Genomic DNA, 23,285 nt, shown 5'->3' on the forward strand with positions numbered 1-23,285 from the left:
TGCCACTTGGAATTTCTAAAAATCTACTAGCCCAAAATATCAAGTTTATTGAAATATTGGGGTATATGATGGATCTTCTGCTTATCTTTCAGCTGTTTATTGTTAGGTAAAATGTCAATGGTTAAAATTCAAGTCCATAACTAACAGAACTTCAGGCAGAAATTTCAAGTCTAGAACCATTAAAAGATTTATGATGATATTGATAGTAAAGCAATGTTTGTTTGTTTTGTGATCTTAATCATTGCGTGAACTTAATTCGTTTGAAATGAGATTTCAATGCAAACAATAGTATAAATTTGCCTATAGCACATTTATTATAACCCAAAAAAACCTATACGAGCATTTTTTTTATTCATTCCATAAACCTTTGCATGTATTACACATTCTGGTAGATTTAGATACATGTATATAGAAAGAATTTAGTTTATTTGGTCATTGCTTTCCCCATCCCATCCAGGAATTTAAGAGTTAGTTGGTGAAGAAGCTAGTTGAGCAAATAGGTTCAATATTTGTTATAGATACTAGGGTAGAAGTTCAGACGGGTACAGCAGAGGCACAGAAGAATAAAATATTTTATATGAAACTATTTTGCCATCTGTCACCTATTTTTGCCAATGATTTTTACACCTATGCATTGTGTACATGAAGACGAAACAGAATGTTATCAACTCACAGCTGCTTCCTGGAAAACACGAGACATTTAGGACTCTGAATACATGCATATTATTACCAAGGGTTTTTTTTTTTTTAGGGGGTTACAAGAGTTAGGTTTAATATGATCTTGTTTTTATTAAAGTATACACTGCATATTACATTAAAATATATACTATATATAGAAAAAGTCTGTAAAGATACACATTTAAAATATTAACGGGGCGCCTGGGTGGCTCAGTCCATTGAGCATCCAACTCTTGATACCAGCTTGGATTGTGATCTCGCAGTCATGGGATTGAGTCCGGCGTCAGGCTCTGTGCTGAATGTGGAGCCTGCTTGAGATTCTCTCTCCCTCTCTCAGAATAAATAAATAAAATATTAGTGGGTTATATCTGGACGGTGGGATTGTTAGGGTATTATTTTCTTCACTATCCTTTTTTGTGCTTCAAATGTTTGTACAAGGAACAGGGCTTACATTATTGTCACATATAACAATGGAACAAAACCACGGAGTTTTAACCATCACTTCTTACAAGCATTCGGCATGTGTACGTTCAAGCACACAGAGACTAGAGGTTTTTATGTTTTTATAGATTGTCCAATATTTAGTTGTTACATGTATAGCAACAAAAATTTCTCAGCCTACAAATGTCAGCAGATAACATCTCAAACAGACGTGTGTAGAAGTCAACTCCATTGGTTAGTTCTCTTCTGCGAGGTGGCAAACCATCCAGGCACCGGCCACTGAAACACTGGGATTTACTTAAAACAGGGAGTGTACACAACGAATGCATACTGTGTGAACTACTCGGTTTGGCCTCAAGCAACAAGACATTGGTAAAAAGTGGCTTAAGCAATAAAGATTTACTGTCTCACAGAACATGAAATCCAGAAGGAGGTGAGTTCCAGATCCGGTTAACTCAGTAGCTCAGCAATTTCAGGATTCTGGGTCAGCTCTCCTTTGACTTTCTTGGCTTTCTCCTTCTGGTTAGCACCGAATATCACTGCCTCACATGAGAACTGAAGGCAGGAAAAGCAAGGCATTCTCCCCTCACTCCACCTCTCTTTTTTCCAGTGATTCAAATCTTTCCCAGAACTGAATTTCCCTACCAGACATCTTCCTACATTCTATTGGCTACAGTGTGACAGTTCAGTGTAAGGAAAAATGGGTTGGGGGTGGGGGGGACTATAGTCGAAAGAAAATACCAGAGTCACCCCTAAACTGAGAATGGAGAGAAGGATTACCATTATTGCCCTAGACCAACAGTGTCCAGTAGAATTTAATGTGAGCCACAATGCCAAATCCTGAGTAGACTTTGGCTAAAAAGAAGCCTTCATTTTCTCCTTCACGAATGAGCTACAACATTAATAAGCAACATTGCCTCCCATGAGCTAGAATTAGAAGCACCAAGGGTACATCTGGAAGTATTCCAACAAAGACACCTTAGTCATGGAAGCTGGACTTTGAATTCCTGTGTTATGGTTCTAGATATGACCCTGCCTATCTGTGTGGTCTTAATTGAGTCATGTGGCTTATCTGGGCTTATCTGCCCCCGCTTCCTCATCTTAAAACAGGTGGTTCTTTAAAATGTCCTTTGCATTCTAGTACTACAAGATTTTATACTACTGTTCAACTGGGACTTTCCCAGCCCTTTATCTGACATCAGCAAGTTGGGCCAGTGACACGTGGAAAGTTATTCAGAAGGGTACGCTTTCGGATGCCATGGGGCAAAATGCACTTTTAGAGGGAAAGAGAGAGGGCAAGCCACAGTGGCTTGTCATTCATTCATAGTAAATATTACAGGACACCCACTATGTGCCCTAGTGACTCTAGATGGAGTAAGAGAGAATAAGTAGTCTCTGCTGTCAGAGAGCTTACTATCTAGTGGTAAGGTAATAGAGATAAGTAGATACACAATTACATAATGCACAAAGAAGCCCAGGATAGAGGAAGATGACGCTGTATCCTGGAGCACCTAGCCCCACGGAGGGGAGGGGACAGAACCTCACTGGAGGAAGTGATACCCAAGGGATGCCAGGAAGAAAAGTACTTGGTTGGTCTTCGTGGCACTGTGGGAAATTGCCTGGCCTCCAGGGCATCTCACCCTGTAATTTATTTGCTTTTCTTTTCTCTGACGTATTGTTTTTCTATTCCTTTCTTCAATGCATGTGTCCAGATGTCTGTATGTCTGGGATCAGGTGAGAGCACCACGGAGAAACTCTTGCAGCAAACTGACAGTTTCTATTTCAGATCTTTCCACCACCTCCACTACCATCACTTACACCACTACCATTTCTGCCTTCATTATCACCTCTCAACACCTCCATCATCACCACCACCACCACCAACATCACTACCACCTCAACATCTTCATCATCACCTCCACCACCAAGAGCACCACCTCTGCCACCATCAAAAAAGTATACAAGTAGGGGCGCCTGGGTGGCTCAGTCGGTTAAGCGGTCGACTTCGGCTCAGGTCACGATCTCGTGGTTCACGAGTTCAAGTCCCATGCCGGGCTCTGTGCTGACAGCTCAGAGCCTGGAGCCTGCTTCAGATTCTGTATTCCTGTCTCTCTCTGCCCCTCTCCTGTTCACCCTCTGTCTCTATAAAAAAAAAAAAAAAAAAAAAAAAAAGTATACAAGTAAGCCTTGTTTTAACTAATCTCGAAAGTGTGTATAAAGTCTGAGCTAATATAATGAACAAATTAGGGGATTTGCTTTTCCAAATTATTCAATCTACAGCAACCTTAAGTAGTTGCTTCCCTAGTATTTTTTTATATATGCATTGGTTTACAAACTTTTTTTTTTTTTTTTAATTTTAGAGAGAGAAAGCATGAGATGGGGAGAGGAGCAGAGGGAGAAAGAGAAAGAATCTTAAGTATAATTCATGCTCAGCACAGAGCCCGATGCAGGGCTTGATCCCATGACCCTGGGATCATGACATGAGCCAAAATCAAGAGTCAGACACTCAACCGACTGAGCCACCCAGGCACCCCAGTTTACAAACATTTTAACTGTCCAGATCTCTTTAAGAATATACTTATTTTAAGAAGCAAGGCACATCACAGACAGGATTTTCATGCTGAGAAAGAGGACAAGCATAATGAGCTGAAAAGGCCTTTTTCCTTATTCATTAAATTATTGAGAAGCGTTTTGGAGTGCCTGGGTGGCTCAGTCAGTTTGGTGTCCAACTTCGGCTCAGGTCACGATCTTGAGGTCCGTGGGTTGAAGCCCCATGTAGGGCTCTGTGCTGACAGCTTGGAGCCTGGAGCCTTCTTTGGATTCTGTGCTTCCCTCTCTCTCTGCCCCTCTCCTGCTTGCGCTGTCTCTCTCTCTCTCTCTCTCAAATACACATTAAAAAAAAAAAATTATTGAGAAGAGTTTTTTGGCACACACAAATCTACTCAACATTAAGCAGTTTTAGTTAATTGGTCATAAATCAGTGACAATAAAGGTGGAAGTTAATTTTATCAATAGTAGTCCTATCTATAAATAGTAACATATATAAAAATGATCCATATATTTATATACTTACACTTATATATTTTATGTGAATCATGTATTTGTATACACAAATACACAATACTTATAAATGTGATCAATGTATACTGCTATTATAAATATCCTTCCCTAATTATGAAACTTGGGTTAGAGACCGAAGTAGACTGTAAAAATGATTACAAATTCCTCGCATCCTTGCATGTACATCCCTTGCTTGCTACATACTGTGCTACTCTTCTTATCAAGGAGAGTCTATTTCCCCACTCCTTAACTCTTGACTCTGGGTTGGTAGTGTGACTTCCTTTGTTGTTGGGATATTAACAAATGTGCCACAAACAGAGGCTTGAAAAATGCACGCACTTTGGGGTTTGCCCTCTCTTACTGATTTGGGAACCCTGCCACACCACCATATGATCTAATCTGGGTTGGCCTCCTGGAGAATAACAGATCATGTGGAGCAGAGATGAGCTAGTCTAGCTCAGGCCCCTGTGAGATAGATCAGCTACCAAATCACCAGATATATTAAAGACCATCCTAGACCATCCAGCCCCAGCTGAGCTGGGCAAGGCCAAAAGAGCCACTAAGTCAACAGACCAGAGCCTCATGAGAAATAATAAAGTGTTTATTGTTTTAAGCCACGAAATTTTGTGGTGGTTATACAGCAAAAGCGAACTGATACAAGAACCACACATTACTGAGTTTATTGGAGCCACAGTTGCCCCAAATATGATTTTTCATTTTCTTCCAATTCTAAGAGCTCTGATTCTCTTTCAGTATTAAGCTTCTTTTCTCAGTATGGTCTTTACAGAAGAAAGAGGGTGGGGAATAAAGGTAGAAAAAATGAGGCATGATGTTAAGAGTGAGGAGGAACAGATATGAATTACAGAGGTGATGGTGACACCAAAAAGAGAGGTCACTACAACTCATACAGTGGTGGCTAACTTCCTGGGAGAAGGTCACTCTACAAAATCGGAATCTCTATGAAACTCCCTGGCACTGACCCCAGATGTCCCTATGTTCAATTGCAAACACACATTCTAAAATTCCCCTTCTGTTCCATTCCTTAGTTCCTCTCAAATCTTTTTCACGATCCCAAATATGGCTTTCTATTTTGGTAGTTAGAATTTTTTTGGCTATAAGTGACAGAAACCAAATTTGATCTTCAAAGTCCAGATCATCCTTAAGCTTTAGGCAAGATTGAATTCAGTTGCTCAAATGATGTCCTCAGGGAACTGTCTCTCTGTCTCTGTCTCCAGGTTCTGCTTTCCTCTGTGCTAGCCTCATTGTATCCCTTAATCCCAGACCTATTTTGTAGGTCCTAGAGTTGAGTGGTGGCAACTGTCAGTTATGTCTCCTCATCTTTGGGAGACCGAACCTTCCTCCCCTTCCCCACCAGTTACCCTAATCACATGAAAGGCACCAAGAGTCATCCAATTTCCCAAGTCAAAAACTTGGAAGTTATCCCAGACTTCTCTGTTAGTCCCCACCTCTAATAGATCTGAAAGCCAAGTCATTTCTACCCCACCTGTGTCTTTGGAATTGGTTTTCCCTCTCCACGGCCACTGCTACTGTGCGTTGTCATGCACTGTTACCCTGTCATGGAAGAAGAAAGTTTCTTCCTAACCAGTCTTTGTTTTGCTTCCTACAAACCATCCTCCATGCCTGGAGGAATCTATAAAAAATGTAAATTTGAGTGTAGCATTCCCTGCTGAAAAAGTTTGGTTATGGGGGTACCTGGCTGGCTCAGTAGAGCATGTGACTCTTGATCTCAGGGTTGTGAGCTGGAGCCCCATGTTTGGTGTAGAGATTACCTAAAAAATAAAGTCTTAAGAAAAAAAAAAGTTTGGTTATGTAACTTGTGTAAACTGCTTTATAAAACTGGGGTACAAACATGATCCCACTGGGTGATTTTTCCAATCACTTGAACCCCTTGCTGCTTGGTTGGTAGAAAGCCTAGTTAATTTGGATAGAGTTCCCTAGAAACAGAGCCTGAGCTAGGGGTAAGTGTTGTTATTTTAGGGGCCTCTGCTCCCTGCCACTTGGTCTGTGGCTATGCTCACTGTAACTCAGTCTGCCTGCCAGTCTATACTACAGTCTTGGGCAGGAGATTGGGAATTGGTGTCTTTCCTCCTAAGAGGCCCAGAGCCCCCCACTCAAATTGCTGTACCCAGTGACAAATTCTGCCTACGTGGGGTCTCAAAGAGGGGCCTTAATCCAGTCATAAAAGATTCATGCAGAGGTCAAAGACACAAATGCCTGTAGGAGCCTGAAGCTTGACAGATAAGGCAGAGGCCACCCAAAACAATCAGTTGTTACCATGCAGGAATTTGGCACTCACAGTCGCTACACCTTTGGATCTTTTCAGGAGCCACAAATCTTAATTTTTAAGTGAAACATTCTGATTTTAAACTGTTAGCTTAATTTTAATTTTAATTTTTATTTTTAAGCAGGAGAATCAAAACATGTCTAGGGCCTTATCTGGCCCTGGAGCTATCAGTTTGTGAATGCGGTTTTATGCCCTAAATCCTAGAACAATGAATGCCCACTTGTCTCACATTTGCATAACTATGGGGCCACTGCAAAGAATTGGGGCTGACAAAAATCAACTGTGAACCAGCTACAAAAGGTTCCCTGACTTCAAGACGGTCTGAAGTCCTTTAGTGTGGCCTACGTGGCCTCCCTGACCTGGCTCCTAGCCTTCTCTGGGACTTGTTACTCCCGCATTCCCCCACATGTCTCACACCTCAGGGCTTCTGTGTTCACTGGGCTATTCCAGAGGCCCTTACTTTGAGTTATCTAATCAACACTCACACCCTCCTTCAAGATCAGATTCAAGCACCCCCTTTCTCTGGACAGCCTTCCTTCCCCCAACTTCTGCTTTCTCCCCGGCTTACTCCAGGTTTTAGAGGGGTACCCCACTGCCCTAACGTTTTCTTTAAAGGCCTGTTGTCCCACCCGACCTAACCCCTAGAGGGCGGGACCCTGGGTTTCTTTCCTCACCTCTGTATCCTCATTGCCTCATAGAGTACCCACACTTTTAAGTGCAGATTGGAGGAATGGGCCTCGAATTTGAAAAATAATGAGCCTAACCATTGCCTTTCACACGCCAGAAACCCATTGGCAAAGAACTGGTAACTTTTGAGAAAAATTGAAACTTCTTTAAGAGAAGACTGGAGGGAACCCTCTGCATACTTTCATTTTTAAAATGACCACACATTTGTGAAATATTTGTTGCAAAGAAATAAGTGTTTATACTTCCTCAGCTTTGGACATAACTGAGTTCTATGAATTCTAGAACTGGAGAACAGCTGAACTGACTCCTTGCACTAGTTTCCCCGCCCCCCCCCCCGTCTCAACCCCATCTAACCTCAAAGGTCCCAGGGCTCTTACTGTCAGGACTGTTGGCTGCCTCGGAGGAGAGACGGAACCAGCTGTTCTAGAATGAAACAGTACTTCTACAGAGACGGCGGCCTACGTTAGGAGAGCGAGCAGCCACAGTCGAAAGACCCTTTGAATTCGCTCTGAAATCGACTGAGGCTGGTAGACTGAAACTCCAGAGGCTAACCCTAAGCGGTTACATTTTCTCGACCAAAAGGTTTCCCAGCCCTGTCACTCATTCCCTGCTTTCTCTCCCTCCCCAACGCGCACACACAATTTTGGTGGACCGCTGCACTTGACATTGAGCCTGTCTCCTACCTGCAGTAGGGCACCTCGGGGAGCCGCGAGGTTGGCGTTTCATTCATAATATATGACCTCAAGGGAGGAGGGAGACAGGGACAAGAGCCTTTCATCTCTGTTACTTAAAATCCCAGCAGCGCGACCGAAAAGGAAAATGAGCTGGGAGTGAGCGGCATCGGGGCAAGTATGGCACGATAACGGTACGAGCGAGCGCGTCAGAGGCCCGCCCGCCGGCTATTTATACTGCGGAGATTATGCAATCTGGCTCCAGCCATTCATGCCCGGACTGGGACGCCCCGCGCCGCGGGGGGGGGGGGGGGGGCATCATTCCCGGGCTCCGGGTCAGTTTCTAAGTTTGCATCATCCCCTTCATTACGAGAGCTTGGGTTTCCATTCCTGCCGGCCGGTCTTGGGGGAGACAGCTGGGCTACAAACTCACTTGGCACACGCGACCGCTTACTTAAACATAGTAAAGGCACCGGGACGCCGAGGCGCGGCCGAGTGGCGCTCGGGGCTGGGCTCAGGGCAGACCGGAAGGAACTGATAAACCCAGCGCTAATGATACCTGCTCCCTCCCCCGTCGGAAGTGTCCTCCTAGCGCCGGTCATTGAGAAATACCGAAGGGGCAGAACGGGGGTGAGGTGAGGACAGGCCTGGGCGCAGCTGCGCGCGCCTCGCGGGGCGGGGAGCGAGCCCGCCGCGGCAGTGGGGCCTTCTGCCGGGCGGGTCGGGCGGTACAAACCTTAGGGCACAGCAGAGTCCTCTCCAAGTCACCCCCGCCCCGCGCGCGCCCCCGGCGGGGCTGGAGGGAGTGATTTACCAGATCCCACCAGCAACCCCACCCGGGGAAGATCTACACTCGCGGCCCTACCGGACCCCGGTGGGGTGGGAGGACGCAGAGAAGGGGCGAAGGACGCGAACGAGAGAGCGGATCGCCCAGAAAGATAAAATGTCCGCTTCTCCCGGCGCCAGTGCAGGGCAGTAGGGAGCGGGGGCTGCGGCCGGCTTCCGAGTGAAACCAGACCTGCGGGTCTACTGAGCATGCCCATCCGGTGGCCTCCGAGGGTCGCTCCGGTTCCGCGCTCCGGGCTTTCCCCGCGGCCGGCGGAAGGACCCGAGTGAGGAGGGGGGGGGTGTGTGGAGGGGTAATGGTGCTTCCCTGCCCCGGACTCGGGCTTGAGGGGTGGGTAGGTGGGGGTCCTCCTGGGGGCTCCTCTGGGTGTGCGTCAAGTTGTGAGAAGACCGACTCTACTTTTGAAGCTGTACGATCTCACTCTGAGTCGACCATGAATTGATCGTGTTCAGAGCTATCTGCCCCGTTTTGCTGGTTATGGGGGAGAGACACGGATGTGGGTATTTAGCTTTCAGTAACGTTATTAAGTTAAAGTCCTAAATCCCTAGTATTCTAGTAACAATTCTACAGACTTGGGTAACACCCTGCTATTCAGATCAATAAACACATCTGAGTTATTCGCCCAATACTGCCATTTATTTTACGGAGCTGCAGGAGTCAGTAATTGATAGGGAGGACCTGCTAGGAACATTTCCATCAAAAAGTCCTTTTGGGTGACAAACAAGGAAGAAGAGAACTGGAAGAATTTCTTTACAGGAACATGACGGACCGTGAGTGAAGGGGGGTGGCATTTGGTAATACAATTGGCTAGAGAGAAGAAAGGGTTGCCACCGATCTATTTGCAGTGTGCTGCTTATTAACACACTACCTTCACTGTGTAGCCATTTATTCTTCCCAGCAATCCTACGTTGTGGTATTATCCTGACACTACAGATGCCGAACCCAAAGCTCAGAGAACTGGAATCTGGCATCAGGGTATCCAAGTGGGGACCTGGTGACTCCTGGACTTTAGAATGTTTTCCTTTGCTCCTCTGGCTGCCTGGTCTGCCATCTGGGCCATTCACTGCTATTAGCAGGGAACTGGATTAATGAGTGGTGATGACACCAATTCACTTGCCTACCTGCAGAAATTAATTCATCTCACCTGCCACGTTGCCATTTGGGTACTCTGAAAGTGGAGGGTGGAGCCATAGAGATGCCCATTGGATGCATACTTCTGACATGGACAAATGTCTGTTCCTGGAAGTTCAGGAATAACTGAGTGGGATCTCTTTCAGCGCCTCCAGGAGAAAAGCAATGCCCAAAGGTGAGAACTGGATAGATGCCTTAGCCTTATGGGGATTTAGAGAACAATGAGATCCTCCTTTGTTCAGTGCTTTCTCATAGACTGTCAATGGCCCCCAAACCTGAGAAAGACAAGATTGGCCTTGTTAGCCCTGTTTTATGAAGAAACTGAAGAATTGCTAAGTCTTACTCAGGGTTTCAGGGCTGCTAGGAAATAAACAGAACCCAAGCATTCCTCCCGTCTAGTTCTCTTTTCAGCACTACATACCAGCACTCAGCATCAAAGTTGGGTGAACACCAATCCATGTCCACAAAGATCATGGCTGTGATAAGCGTGAACCTAGGGTAAACCACTAGTTTCTCCTCGACTCAAGGTGATACTCTATCTTTGGAACACTTATAGCTCTCCAAATGCATGTATATACCCCTTACATATACTAACTGTATTTGAGACATATATTTAATCTCTTAATTTGTTCCATGGTTGCTGTTTACTTAAAACCTCTGCATGTTTTCTTGGTACATTCAGGAGGATGGAAAAGTCTACTGTGCTTGAAGAGTAGGAAGGAGCGGGGGCTGTATCTCTTGCTCTCTAGCAAGATGCTCAGAAGCAAATACTGAACAGCTATGTAACTTGTGGGACCCACTGCAAAGTAAAAATATTGACCCCTGTTCCAACACTATAAATAATTTCAAAATTGCAACAGGAGAGGGGTGGCTCAGTTGGTTAAGCATCTGACTTCGGCTCAGGTCAGGATCTCTGGGCTTGTGGGTTTGAGCCCCACATCAGGCTCTGTGCTGACAGCTTGGGAGCCTGGAGCCTGCCTGGGATCCTGTGTCTCCTTCTCTCTCTGCCCTTCCCCCCTCACACTCTGTCTCTCTCTCTCAAAAGTAAATAAACATTAAGAGAAAAAAACCAAAAAACAGCAACAGCGGACACTCAAACTAAGTAAAGATCCCTGTGTAACTGGACAGGTTACATGCCAAGGAAGCCAGTCCTGTCCGTTGCCCAGAAAGTGCTGCTTTGGAGAGTATGGGCCCACCCAGCCCCATGGTCCCAGGACAAGGCAAGAAACATCATTGGGGCGCCTGGGTGGCGCAGTCGGTTAAGCGTCCGACTTCAGCCAGGTCGCGATCTCGCGGTCCGTGAGTTCGAGCCCCGCGTCAGGCTCTGGGCTGATGGCTCGGAGCCTGGAGCCTGTTTCCGATTCTGTGTCTCCCTCTCTCTCTGCCCCTCCCCCGTTCATGCTCTGTCTCTCTCTGTCCCAAAAATAAATAAAAAACGTTGAAAAAAAAATTTAAAAAAAAAAAAAAAAAAAAAAAGAAAAATCATTTAAAGACAAAGGTGTGTGGGGGGGGGGGGGGGATGGATCCAGAAGCTCTCCATCGCCCCATCTGTGCCAAAGCCCACGGGGCTGGTAACCTCTGGCCCAGTAACTACGGCCTTCAAGGGCCTGGGACAAGGGGCATCCTCAACCAACATTAGAGAGGTTTACTAAATAATTTTTAAAATGTATTTGGGCTTACCTTTTAACCCGAGGAAGTCCATCATTTCTACTGAAATGCAAACGTTTCTGGGCTGTGCTGTGTTGGATTTACTTTTTTTTTTTTTAATGTACAAATAACGATTCCCCAAAAACGCCCGTTCCGCTAGCAAGACAAAGATCACAAGATTCACGTGAAATTGAGAAAAAGGCCTCTGCCATTCAGAACCCCGCAAAAAGCACCTGTGCCGCCCCCACCCTCCTGCTCCACGGTTAGGGGTACTTGGTCCTCTGAGCCCGAGCACCCCTCGGCGCCTCCCCTGATCTCCTCGTCTTCGCCCCCGCCCCCCACTATTTTTAATCCAGGGGTTTAGATCGAGGGAGGGAACCAAACTGGAGCCAGATGTGTGCGAGTCCCCGGCTCCCGCCTCCTCCCTATTCTTGGGCATCTTAAAACCCGGAACGTGAGAGAAAAAGGATCCGGAGCTAGACAGACGCCGCACAAACAACTCCGCTCCGCTGCTCCTCCGGGAGTGGAAGCCAGTAGGGAGGGGGAAAGGAAGCCGGGCATGCTCAGTAGGCGGGACAAAGTTTTTTTTTTTTCTCCCTTTTTTTTTTTTTTTTTTTTTTTTCTTTCGGTCGCAAGTAGGAAGCTTTTTGCACTCCACCACCTCTGGCCGCTGGGAAGACGTCATCGCTTCCGCCCTACTTCCTCCTCCTGTTGGCGGCGGTGAGAATCCAATATGGAGTAAATCGGTAGAGTCGAGAGATGGGGCTCGGACGGGGCGCCCTGCACCGCCTCCCAGGCGCACCTCCCCCGGCTGCCGACCGCTCCCCGGAACCGTGATTGGCCCGGCCCCCGGGGGCGACCCCGGACCGAGCCCCCACCCCCGGCCGGCCCTCCTCTCCTCCTCCTCTCAGCAGTCCCCGCCGCTCCACGGCGCGCTTGTTTTTCTCCTCCTCTCCCCCACCGCCGTCCCCTGCCCAAATCTCTCCCCTTCTGCCCGCAGCCTAGCCCCCAGAGCCCCTCCTGCCTCGCCCGCGGCGCTGCGGCGCTCACTCCTCCGGCAGCCTGCCTTTGCACCCCTTCCCCAAACCTCACCTCGCGCTCCTGTCGCCCAGCTTCCCCTTCTGCCTTCTGCGGCGCCCCCTTCATCTCTTGCGGCTCCCCCTCCCCAACCAAATCAGGCGATCTCCGGAGATGTGAAGAAGGGGGGTGAACGGACAGGAAGATGAAGGGAGCAAAGCTGCCCGCCGCGGGACAGGCGTCTAGGTGAACAGGAAAATGACCGAAGAAACACACCCGGACGAGTAAGTTTGGCCGCGGGGTGGGAAGAGGGTGCCCCGCGGGGGCAGCGTGGGGGCCGGGGCTGAGGACGCAGGCGGGGACGCTGGTTGGGTGAACTTGGCATGGGGTGCAGCGACTCGCTGGCCTGTGGGCTTCGGGATGCGAGATTTCTACCCTTGTTGAAGTGAGGAGGGGGCAAAGACTGCTGCGGGCCGGCGGGGGTGCGCCTTGGGTCGGCCGGCTGGTGGCCGCGGCGGGGGCCAAGGGCGAGCGGGTGACCTCGGGGCGGTCCCCGCTCCTTCTCCGGGGACTCACAAACACCCCCTCCCCCCCGAAATCTTTGGCCGCCGGAGCCCAAGACCTGACACCCCCTCTCCGGCTTCCTGGGGTCGGTGGGTTTTCACTTGGTGACTTTGTGACTCCTGCGCCGCCGCTCGCCCCCTTCCTCCCGGGTCCCTTAGGGAGCCCACTGGGGCCCAGGCTCCGCCATTTCGTTTTCTTGAATCGCTCTCATTTGCATACCACATTTTCATTCATAAAAACACGGCGGAGCGAGGAGAGGACTGGGCGCGGACTGCGCGGGGGTCTGCGTGAGCCCGGATCCCCTGGCGGGTCATCGCGCCGGAGCCGCCCGAGGGGTCCCGCGGCGCGTGTGAGCGTGTGTGCACACGCTTGTGGGCTCGGGACAGGCGCCCCGCGGGGTCCGGGCAGCTCGGGGGCGGATCCGAGTCGTGTGCGGCGGGGGCGGGCGGGAGCGTGCGGGACAACGTGCTGCGGGCGTGTGTGTGTGTGTGTGTGTGTGTGTGTGTGTGTGTGTGTGTGTGTTCGTGTGTGGGTGTGTGTGTGCGTGTGTGTGTGCGCGCGTGCACAGGCATTCGTGCCCGGCCCGCGAGCCCGAGGGGAACAATGCTCGGGACACTCCGCTGGAGGGGCTCCGGGTCTGACCCACCGCCCTCCGCGGGATGGGTGCCTTTTTTTCCCAGCCGCAGGCCAAGGTGAGGCTCCCTGCAGCCTTGCGGTCGCGAAATCGCGTTTGTCTTTCTCCCACCCCCGTCCAAGGCGTTTCCAATCGCCGGAGAAGCGGAGGCCGGGCTCCTGGGCCCGGCGCCTGAGGTCGTCGGTTTCGGGTCCGAGTGGTCACCGCACGGTGGCTGTTGACGCTGCTCAGTGGCTGTGCCCGCCACCAGCCACTTTTTTTTTTTTTTTTTTTTTTTTTTTTTTTTGTGAATAAGACGCTCTCCTTTATTGTCACATGATATCCTTCCCCTCCTCCCCTGCACATTCATAAATCCGGAGACTGCCTCGGCTCCTTTCATTCAGAGCTGCCATTAGCCAAGGTAGCAGTGGAGCTGGCTTGGGCGTAAAGAGACTGTTGGCAGCCGTGAGGACGCGCCCTGGGGGGAGGCCCAGAGCTTGTCTTCGGGGAAATAGGGGCTTCGGGTAGCTGCTCTCCGGGGTCTTTTGCCCCTGCAAGCATTGAGAGTGCAGAGAGGGGAAGTGACTCAGGGTTGGATGACGGGGAGGGCTTTTCTTGCAGCAGGTGACAGAATGTTGTGCTCTACTCTTAAGAATCTACTTCACTTTTTTTTTTTTTTTTTTTTTTAAATGTCCCTTTATCCTTTGGTGTCTGCTGTTGCCAGGCTGGGCGGGAGGGGGTGTTGAGAGGGTTGGTGTTTGGGAAAGGGAATTTCCTTCCTGTGGTCCCCAGAGATATTTGCAGTAACCCCTGGTTTGCCAGACACCCACAGCTAGAGAGCATCCCGCCTTGTGTGCCTGTCGCTGCCCTCCCACCACCTATGCCGGTGTTTGTATTTTAGGTATTTTGCTTTGTCTTCATAGACTGTTCTTGAAACGGTAAAATGAAAAAAGTTGCGCTTGTAGGGCTGAAATATGGAGGGGAAGAAATATGCTGCTGGGCCTTCCTCCCTTTGGGACTTGACTAATGAACAAGTATTTTTCTGGGTCTTCGTTTGTCTTTGCACACAAATAGCAGTAGTAGCAGGGAGGGACCATTACCTTGCAACCTCTGGACTTGGGGATTATTGTTGGAGATTGGTTCTACTTGCCCTGCATTGGGTTCCTTGGCTCCATCTCTTGGGAATACTGGCCTGGATTCTCCCTTTTCACCGGAGCATATCAGCTTTGCATCCTACCCCATCTTATATCCAAAGCAAAAGGATTTTGGGTGGAATCACCAGCAAGAAATGACTATCTCTATTTTCTGCTTTCAGAGCAGCTTAGCATGGAACTGGCTGCCCCCACTGCTGTCAGAAGCCCAGTTAAGACAATGGGTATTTGAGGACAGGTTCTGGTTTCAGTTAGAGAAGCAGAAAACTGTGGTACCTTAGCCCACTGCAGAAGTGGCCTTCCCGGGATTACTTTTAATGCAATGACCTTGGCCTGAGACATGAAATGTAAGCCTGTAAGAAAACAGGCTTCATGGGCTATAAACTGCCATTTGTGGACACTGTCCATTATATTCTTCAAGTTCTTATGTAATGACCCATCTGAAAAATTCCTTTTAAATGTTAATGCCTGGAAGAAGGTATCTCTCTGGGTTACAGAGCTTTGCTGTGATTGCTTTTTTGTTGTTGTGGGGTTCTGTCTGGAAGCTCCAAGCTAAAATCATTGCTTGATTACAGTAGTCATAGTAGCCTAGGTTTTTGCTAGATTTATTTACCTCTCCCCTGTATGAATTTTGATTTTTTATTTTCTCGTCAAATGGCTTTATGTTTGAGTTCCCGCAGATACCTCTTAGAAGTAGACGAGGAGTGTTAACATATAAAGAGAATTGGTGACCTCAAACTGGAGACTTATGGGAGATATATTTATGCTTTAGGTAAAATAGATTTTCTTGATAGTCCATATATATTTGAGGTTTTTCTTAAGTGATACAGATATATAAATGTCACATTTAGCATCACAGTACAATAAGAATCTTGCAAGTGGCAAAATTGTGCCTAATTTTAAAAAATAATAAATGTTTTGTCTTCTAATGCTCCTTTCCATGTGATTTAAAACTCCGCTAGTAAATATATGGTAGTTCAGGAAAGCTTGTCTGCTCTTTTTGCCGATTGCCCTAAAAAATAGGTTCCATATAGAAAATACTCTGACCACTCTCTGATCCCACTCCATCTAGAAATGCATGTTAAGGTTTATAATTCCACAGACTTTTTTTTTTATAATTCAAAAGTAAAAAGCATCGAAAAACTATTGAAAGTGATCTTTTGTACATAAGAGTGGAAACATTTTTTAAATCCTGTGCATTTTGTCTATCTTTAAAGCATTTGATTATGGCCATGAATGGTTTGGAAATTCATAGACAAAATGAAGAAACCCTTCTCAAGCAAGCTTAACTCAGGAGACATGGGTGCTCTTTAGGTATTTTGTTCCTCTCATAAACTCTTCTCTGAAACACATATCTCACTGAGAATGGACTTGTAGCTTTGTCCTTAGTCCTGTTTTTCCTAATATTGAAAGGTCTCCCCTTAAAAAAAAACTTAAACATTTTTGCTGAACCATTTCAAAGAAATTAGACATCAGAACACCTTATGTCTAGATACTTTAGCTTTCCAAAAGATGAGGATGCTCTTCCGAAGCCTCAATACTATCACGCTTTACAAAACTAAGAATCATTCCCTGTTGTCTTTAACATTCAGCCTAATTGAAAAATGTCTTTTACAACTGCCATTTCAGCCAGGTGCCAGTTAAAGATCCTGAGTTAAATGCATTTAATTTATACTTAAGGCTCAAGGCTCAGCCATTTGCTCACTTTCTGATCAAAGGCAAGTTACTTACATATCACCTTGGTTTTATCTGAGTGAATAAAATGAGAGTAAATATTACCAGTCTCATGGAGTTGTGAAAATTAAATGAGATAGCCCATGTAAAGCTTACGGTTCAGCACCAGGCATAAAACAGGTGTTTGGTATTGGCTCTTTGCAGGGCCCTGAGATAGATTTCTTACAGGCTCAGCTTATTAATTTTCACAAAACCCTATGAAGGAGCTACTGCATTTAACTGATGAGAAAGCTTAAATAAAGTTGCTTGCCTAAGATAGCAAACATTTTTTTATAGTACTTTACTCATTTATTCTTCCCAGCAATCCCCCCAGTAGATGTGGCATTACTATCCCCATTTATAGATGGGGAAACTGAGGCCGGGAGAAGTTGAGTAACTTGTCCAAGGTCATTATCATTAGTAAGTGAAGGAGCTGGATTGTGACTCTAGCAGCCTGGCTCAGAATGGACTGTTTTTAACCACCATGAGGTACTGTCTGAAAAGAAGACAGGGTGGCCAGCCTTAGTCATTCTGACTTCCGAGCTCACACTGTTTCTGTCAGTCTGTCCCTAATTCTTTGGTATTGGTGACAGTCTGTCATGCCGTAATTTTTTCCACTTCCCTTATCTTCCCTGAAAATGATACAAGGCACATACGGAATTAAAGTGAATTGAGGCTCACATAGTGAGCCTGGGTGGCTCACTTGGTTGAGTGTCTGACTCTTGATTTTGGCTCAGGTCATGATCCTAGAATTTTGGGATGGAGCCCTACCTCAAGCTCTGCACTGAATGTGGAACCTGCTTAAGATTCGGTCTCTCAAACTGAGGGTTGATGGGGGGTGGGAGGGAGGGGAGGGTGGGTGATGGGTATTGAGGAGGGCACCTTTTGGGATGAGCACTGGGTGTTGTATGGAGACCAATTTGACAATAAATTTCATATATTAAAATAAAAAAAAAAAAGATTCGGTCTCTCCCTCTCTCTCAGCTCCTTTCCTCTGCGCGCTCTCTCTCTCTCTCTCTCTCTGTCTCTCAAAAGTAAATTTAAGTAAACATGGGCTTGAAAATTCTTTGATACACCTTCAGATAATCGTATGAATTCAGAGTTGGTTATTGCTGGACATTAGCTGTACATTTATTGAAATAACGGTTGTGTAAATTAGACCTGGTACGACAAATATTGATCTAGTTTCTTTGCATCAGCCTTAAAAAAGGGATGTTTCAGGGTGCCTGCTTCTCTCAGTCCATTAAGCGTCTGACTTGATCTTGGCTCAGGTCATGATCTCAAGGTTTGTGATATCAAGCCTGCAGTTGGACTCTACGCTGACAGTGCTGAGCTTGCTTGGGATATTCTCTCTCTCTAAATAAATAAATAAATAAATAAATAAATAAATAAACAAACTTTTTTTTTTTTTTTAGAGGGATGTTTTACTCCACATGAACAGAATCCTTAAATGTTAAAAACATGGAGTTGACTCTGTGGAATTGGAATCTTGGTCCATTCATCAGAAGATCTTGAAAGCAAGACAAAAAAAAAAACAAAACAAAACTTGGAAAGACCTTAACAAGCCTGTAAGCCAGGACATTATCATTGTATAAAATTAAGTGCCTACTTTGAGGCCATCCATCTTTCTCTAGGTGGTGGGCTTGGGCTTCTCTCCATCTGCTAGGCTTGTTTCCACAGGGATTTAGCAAGCGCTTCCTCTTTTCTAGCTATGTTTGATCCCCTTTGCTTTCCACTTCCTTTAGCCAAATAAAACATATACAAAGTGAATCAATAGAAATACCAAAACTATTCTGCCTCAACAGTCTGCTTACTCGTGCTCCTTATTCTGAAATTTTCTTTCTTCCTTCCCTTCAACAAGTGAAATTCTGTTCATTCCCCCCCCCCCCCCCACCAGTTCTGTGGCCATTCCTTTTATGAAGTCCTCCTAGACTTTCCTCACCCTCCACTCTTCGAGTCAAAACTGAGGACTTTTTAGAGCATTTTTTCCCCACACCGTATGGCAGTTATCACCATTTAGTGTTGGGTTCTTAGTAGCTAGATTCTAGGTTCTTAGTAGAATATGAGCTTTTTGGATTCAGGATTACCTCTCAACTGCTTAGTTTTCTAGTTGTTGGCTCAATACTATTGGGCACATTGCTTTGTAAATGTCTGTTGAATTTAAAAAAATGGATTTAATTATTTTAAAATTCTTTGTCCCTACCAACAAATGCAGAATGCAATGATTACAATCATTGTATTTGGTTAACTTGCAGTGTGTATAAGCCCCCTCTGAGAAAATCCATGTTCACAGGTATCCTTTGGCTCATTTTGTGGAAATTGGGTGCAGAACTATCTGGTGGTAGTGGTCTGTGATTGATAACTCAAAACCATTTTGATTCCAGTCACTGTTGGAGGAGTTGGGATGTGGAAGATTTTGAGTGCAATAAGCCAGGGCCTGTGTTTCTGCTTCTGCAGGAAAATCTCTGCAGAAAATCACAATATTAACAATTTGCGGTAGCTGCAGGGTTCTGATGGAGTCTTAACACTTGAAGTTGGAGACGGCCGTGCTGATGAACACCAATGTTGGCATACTTCCTATTTTACTGGACTGAACACAACTACACAATCTAACAGCAACATCCTCAGAAACTGAACAAGATGATAATAGAGGCAGAGCAGGACGTTTTGGCGTGTGTGGTTATTTTGGCTGGTTTTTAAATAAATTGGGCTCTTGTGTTGTTGTTGTTGTTGGTTTTTCTGAGACGCAGTCATATTGATAAACTCTTGTAAATGTTTCTTTTTAATCAATATTTAAGGCCAGAACACTGATGATTTTTTTTTTTTTTTAAGACATTTCCTGGGGCTTTCAGTCACTGGAATAGAAGGACTATTTATACTAGTGCACACAGTGCCCTATGGAGCAAAATGCATTTTCTGTGTGCTTGCCCTAAGATGCTTGAAGAATTGTTGCCATGGCTTGACATGTGTCCCATGTCATGGGAAGGAAGTCAGGCCAGGATTTTAGTAAAATACTTGATAGTAACTGGCATAGGATAGGAGTTCACTAAATTAAGTAGCAGCTGTTGTATAACTAATTTCTCAGGTTGTCTTTGTCAGCAGTGTGTTCATCTGTGGCATATCACATACAGGGTAGCAAATTGTGCTTATGTTATTTATGCTACTCTCAAAGGGTAGTTTAATATTTATGTAAAAACAAAATTTCTGCCTTTGTATTCACGTAGAGTGCAGAGGTGAAGAAATGGATCTTGACTTCATCCTAGCATTTTAGAGCTGTAGATTAGAACAAGGGCAGCTTCTAAAATGTATGGCTTTGGCTCCTGTGTGTACTGAAATGATGATTTTTCAAATCTGGTTGTTTTCATTCTTAGATATATTCCCTTTGGTCCATTCCTAAGTGCTTAAATTTAATTATCAGTTTAAGTTTTTTAATTGTCTTTCCTAGTTCATCTGGTAATGACATCTTTGTCTTTTCATTACTTATTTCTCTTATTTCTTTTTCTCCTTGGCGTTGCTTTGGCTCTGGCTTCCAGTATTGATTTTTTCAGATAAGCACTACTTACTTTGTATTTGCCTCCCGCCCTGAGAATGCACAAAGAAGGTTGGCTCATCTGCCCTTCTAGGTGTGGGAATAAGAGCTTATTCACCCTTAGGCCCATAACCTTGCAGAGTGCAGAGCCCTTAGTAGGCTTTCTGCAAACGTTTATTAATTGGTTAAGGCAAATACTCATTAATTGAAACATAATTTTACCTTATATCAAAATATAAAGTAGTATTCTTACTGTACCTACATCTAAAAAGACTTTGAGATTGCCTTTTCAAAACTTCCAGGAGGGGTGGAAGAAATACAGCTTTGGGGCTCACGCCCTGCCTCTGCCTTCTACTGACTGAAGGCTCCTGGCCAGTGCTTTAAGCCAGGAGCCCTGGGTTAATGTAAATGAAGCTCACTCTACTGTCTTATTCATAGGCTGTTAAAAAGTGGAAATGAAATTGTGAAGGTAAAGCATTTTAGCACAGTGCCTAATGAATTGGGAATTCAGTGGGACTTCCTCACCTCTAGTGTCTCACATCATATAGCAAGGTATCCTTTATTTTCAGAATTTACAAGGTAGAGGATATCCATTAACAATATTTTACCTTCACGTTTTTGCGGCAAGAGACAAGATTCTCACTTTATGCCTGTGAGAGCTGAAGTGACCTGCTCAAGGGAGTTGCTAGGAGAATTAGACTCTAGAAGTCATGTTCTGCTTTTTATTTGGCTTTCCAGTGCTGTGCTGGTAGGTCCTTCTAGAGTAGCACTTTGGTTTTGGTGCTGTAATATCAGTGAGGCCCAGCTGACTACCGGCCTTTTTTACTCAGTGATCCTAGCTGGCTATTTCCTGTTTTGTAGTAGCTTGCTTCCTCTCTTACTGTCAGTGCACTTACGTATAGGAGCATCCTTGGCTTTTTTGCCATCCCTGTCTGTGGTCTAGAAATCCATCACCAATGTCATTCAGATTGTTTCTAAGAGTCAGTAGTCTTCGGATGGGATGGGGGTGGGGGCTGAAGGTTCTTTTAGGAGTAAGTTGGCTTATGACTTGTTTTGTCTACTTGCATGCCATGTTGGTGTTTATGTTTTATATTTTCAGCAAAGAAATGAAGTGAATGCTAGAGCAGAGGTTTCATTTAATCATCAGCATCCCAATAATTTTACTCATTTTTACAGATCTTTTAAAGCTGTGTAAGTGTGAATATAGTTTTAATGTAGTAATTAAATCTTTCTCCTTCACTTAATAGGTTAAATCAAATCTGTGCTTTTTCTTAGGCTCAAAATTCCAAAGCAGGTCTGCTCTGCCAGAGTAGTATTCACTGGCTCAGTGTTACTTTTGGCCCTGAAGGCCTAATGGTTGCCTTCTTATTAATCTGTGTTTAAACGGGTTTCAGATCCGGAGTCTGCTGTTTTTAAACCAGCTTTAAGGCCCTTACCATCCATTTATGCCAAGGGGATTCAGGGACACCAGATTACAGGTATCTGTTTTGAGTGTGGTAGACTTTGAACCTAAAGAACTTGACTGTGGAAGATCCTTGGACTCTAATTGCAAAGCCGTGTACAAATTATCTCATTGGGTAAAATAACCAGGGTGGTGAGGCTTGAGGAAAGGGAGTGACCCGGCTGTTGAGCGCCATTCACTTACTGCACCTAATGCACCAGGCACCCGGTCTTCCAGACGGTACCAGAGCTGTGACTCAGGGAGAGTCTCTGTCCTTAGGGAACTTACGTTCTAGAGTGCTGGGCACTTTCATATGCCTTAGGGGTGTGAGGACAGCATCATCTTGATGATTGACTGCCAGAGTTGTTTTCTCTTTCCTTCCCCTGCTTCTGCAGGGTTCCTCCTAGAGCTGCAGGCATTGGGATCCCAAATTTGGGGTGGGAGGACCTTGTTATCCAGATCATTAAAGGAGCCACATACCTTTCCCAGAACCCCCCTAACAGATCCTTCAAGTTATTTTTAGGGTGTGTGTACGCTTTGTGTACACAACACGTGCACTCACACGTGGACGGAATATGTCTGACAGGCAAGGGAAAGATTCAGAGAGGTTAAGTAACTTGTCTGAGGACACAGCAGAATTTGTTATTTTTAGTCCAGGTCCTTTGACTTCAGGTCCCATTTTGTAGAGTATCCCTTCATAGAGCTTTAGTTTTCTTGTATAAAAAAAATTGTGTGTACAGCTTGATTTATATTCCTGTCGAGCAGTTGAAATTAGAACTCACGTTGGATCCCGAAAACACACCTCAAAACTGAGGTGACATTTCTTTCTTGCATTCCTTTTCAGCTCTGAAGACGGAAGCAGGGCCCACAGAGGTGGCCTTTTCTGTACTGATATAAAGGGTGGAGGCACCTGGGTGGCTCAGTCAGTTAAGCGCCTGACTCTTCATTTCGGCTCAGGTCATGGTTTCATGGTTTGTGAGTTCAAGCCCCACGCTGTCAGTGCAGAGCCTGCTTGCTTGGGATTCTCTGTCTCCCTCTCTCTCTCTGCCCCTTCCCTGCTCATTTGTCTCTCTCTCTCTCTCACTCTCATTCTCAAAATAAATAAATAAGCAAATAAACAAAAAGGGAAACTATAGGTACCTCTTTGGGAAAGACAACTAGCCACCTTATCCTTGGAAGTCCCTATGAGCAGAATGGATAACCATGCACAGTGTTCTCCTGAACCTGTGGTTTAGCCTCGTTATTTTGAGAGGAGGACCAAACATGAACTTGCATTGGGAATCTTGCAAGATGAGGCATCTGATTTAGTAAGGCCTCAGATTCTGCATTTTTAATGGACTTCCACATGCTGCTGGTGCTCTTGCTCCATGGACCCCACTTTATGAGTAGCAAGGGCCTATCTGTGCTTGTGATGATAATAAGCTCACAGCTGCCAGGTTTGTGTCTTCAAAGGCGACTTCACATACTTGGCATTCGTTGAAGAAGCTCATTGGACAAGATGGTGCTGCTTATTCACAGAGAGATTATCAAGCAGCCACTTCCCCATCCCTGGCAGGGTTTCCGGCTTTAAGATCCAGCTTGATTTCAGATGGGCTTGTACTGGAAGAATTTTTTTCTTACGGCTTAAAAAAAGTTCTTGGTGAATGCCAGGAGGCCAAACAGATCCGTCACTTAAAAGAAATACGGAGCCCTTAACACGTTGTGTGTAATGTCTGGGGTCAGCTGGCATGCGGCACCTTCCAGGACAAATCCGTCTTGTGTGGAAAGCCTGCTGCTCCAGGGCGCGCTCA

The 23,285-nt window shown here is 45.7% G+C and overlaps 1 protein-coding gene and 1 long non-coding RNA gene across 2 annotated transcripts in view; one reads left to right on the plus strand and one right to left on the minus strand.

Annotated features, from left to right (window-relative positions):
- Positions 1-291: 291 nt before the first annotated feature.
- On the minus strand, positions 292-12,052 carry LOC132660605 (uncharacterized). The gene is made up of 2 exons (XR_014137417.1): positions 11,501-12,052; positions 292-1,010 (listed from the first exon to the last, which is right to left on the minus strand). It is a non-coding gene; the product is annotated as an uncharacterized LOC132660605 (long non-coding RNA).
- A 129-nt stretch (positions 12,053-12,181) lies between these two features.
- The window catches only part of SPRED2 (sprouty related EVH1 domain containing 2), a 112,461-nt gene continuing 101,357 nt past the window's right edge, over positions 12,182-23,285 (plus strand). Inside the window, exon 1 of the mRNA XM_060604384.3 lies at positions 12,182-12,768. Within this exon, the coding sequence (XP_060460367.1) occupies positions 12,743-12,768 (26 nt within the window). The 5' untranslated portion in view covers positions 12,182-12,742. The remainder of the gene's footprint in view (positions 12,769-23,285) is intronic.

Source organism: Panthera onca, chromosome A3 (genome assembly GCF_046562875.1).
Source record: "Panthera onca isolate mPanOnc1 chromosome A3, mPanOnc1 haplotype 2, whole genome shotgun sequence".
NCBI classification, from domain to species: domain Eukaryota; kingdom Metazoa; phylum Chordata; class Mammalia; order Carnivora; family Felidae; genus Panthera; species Panthera onca.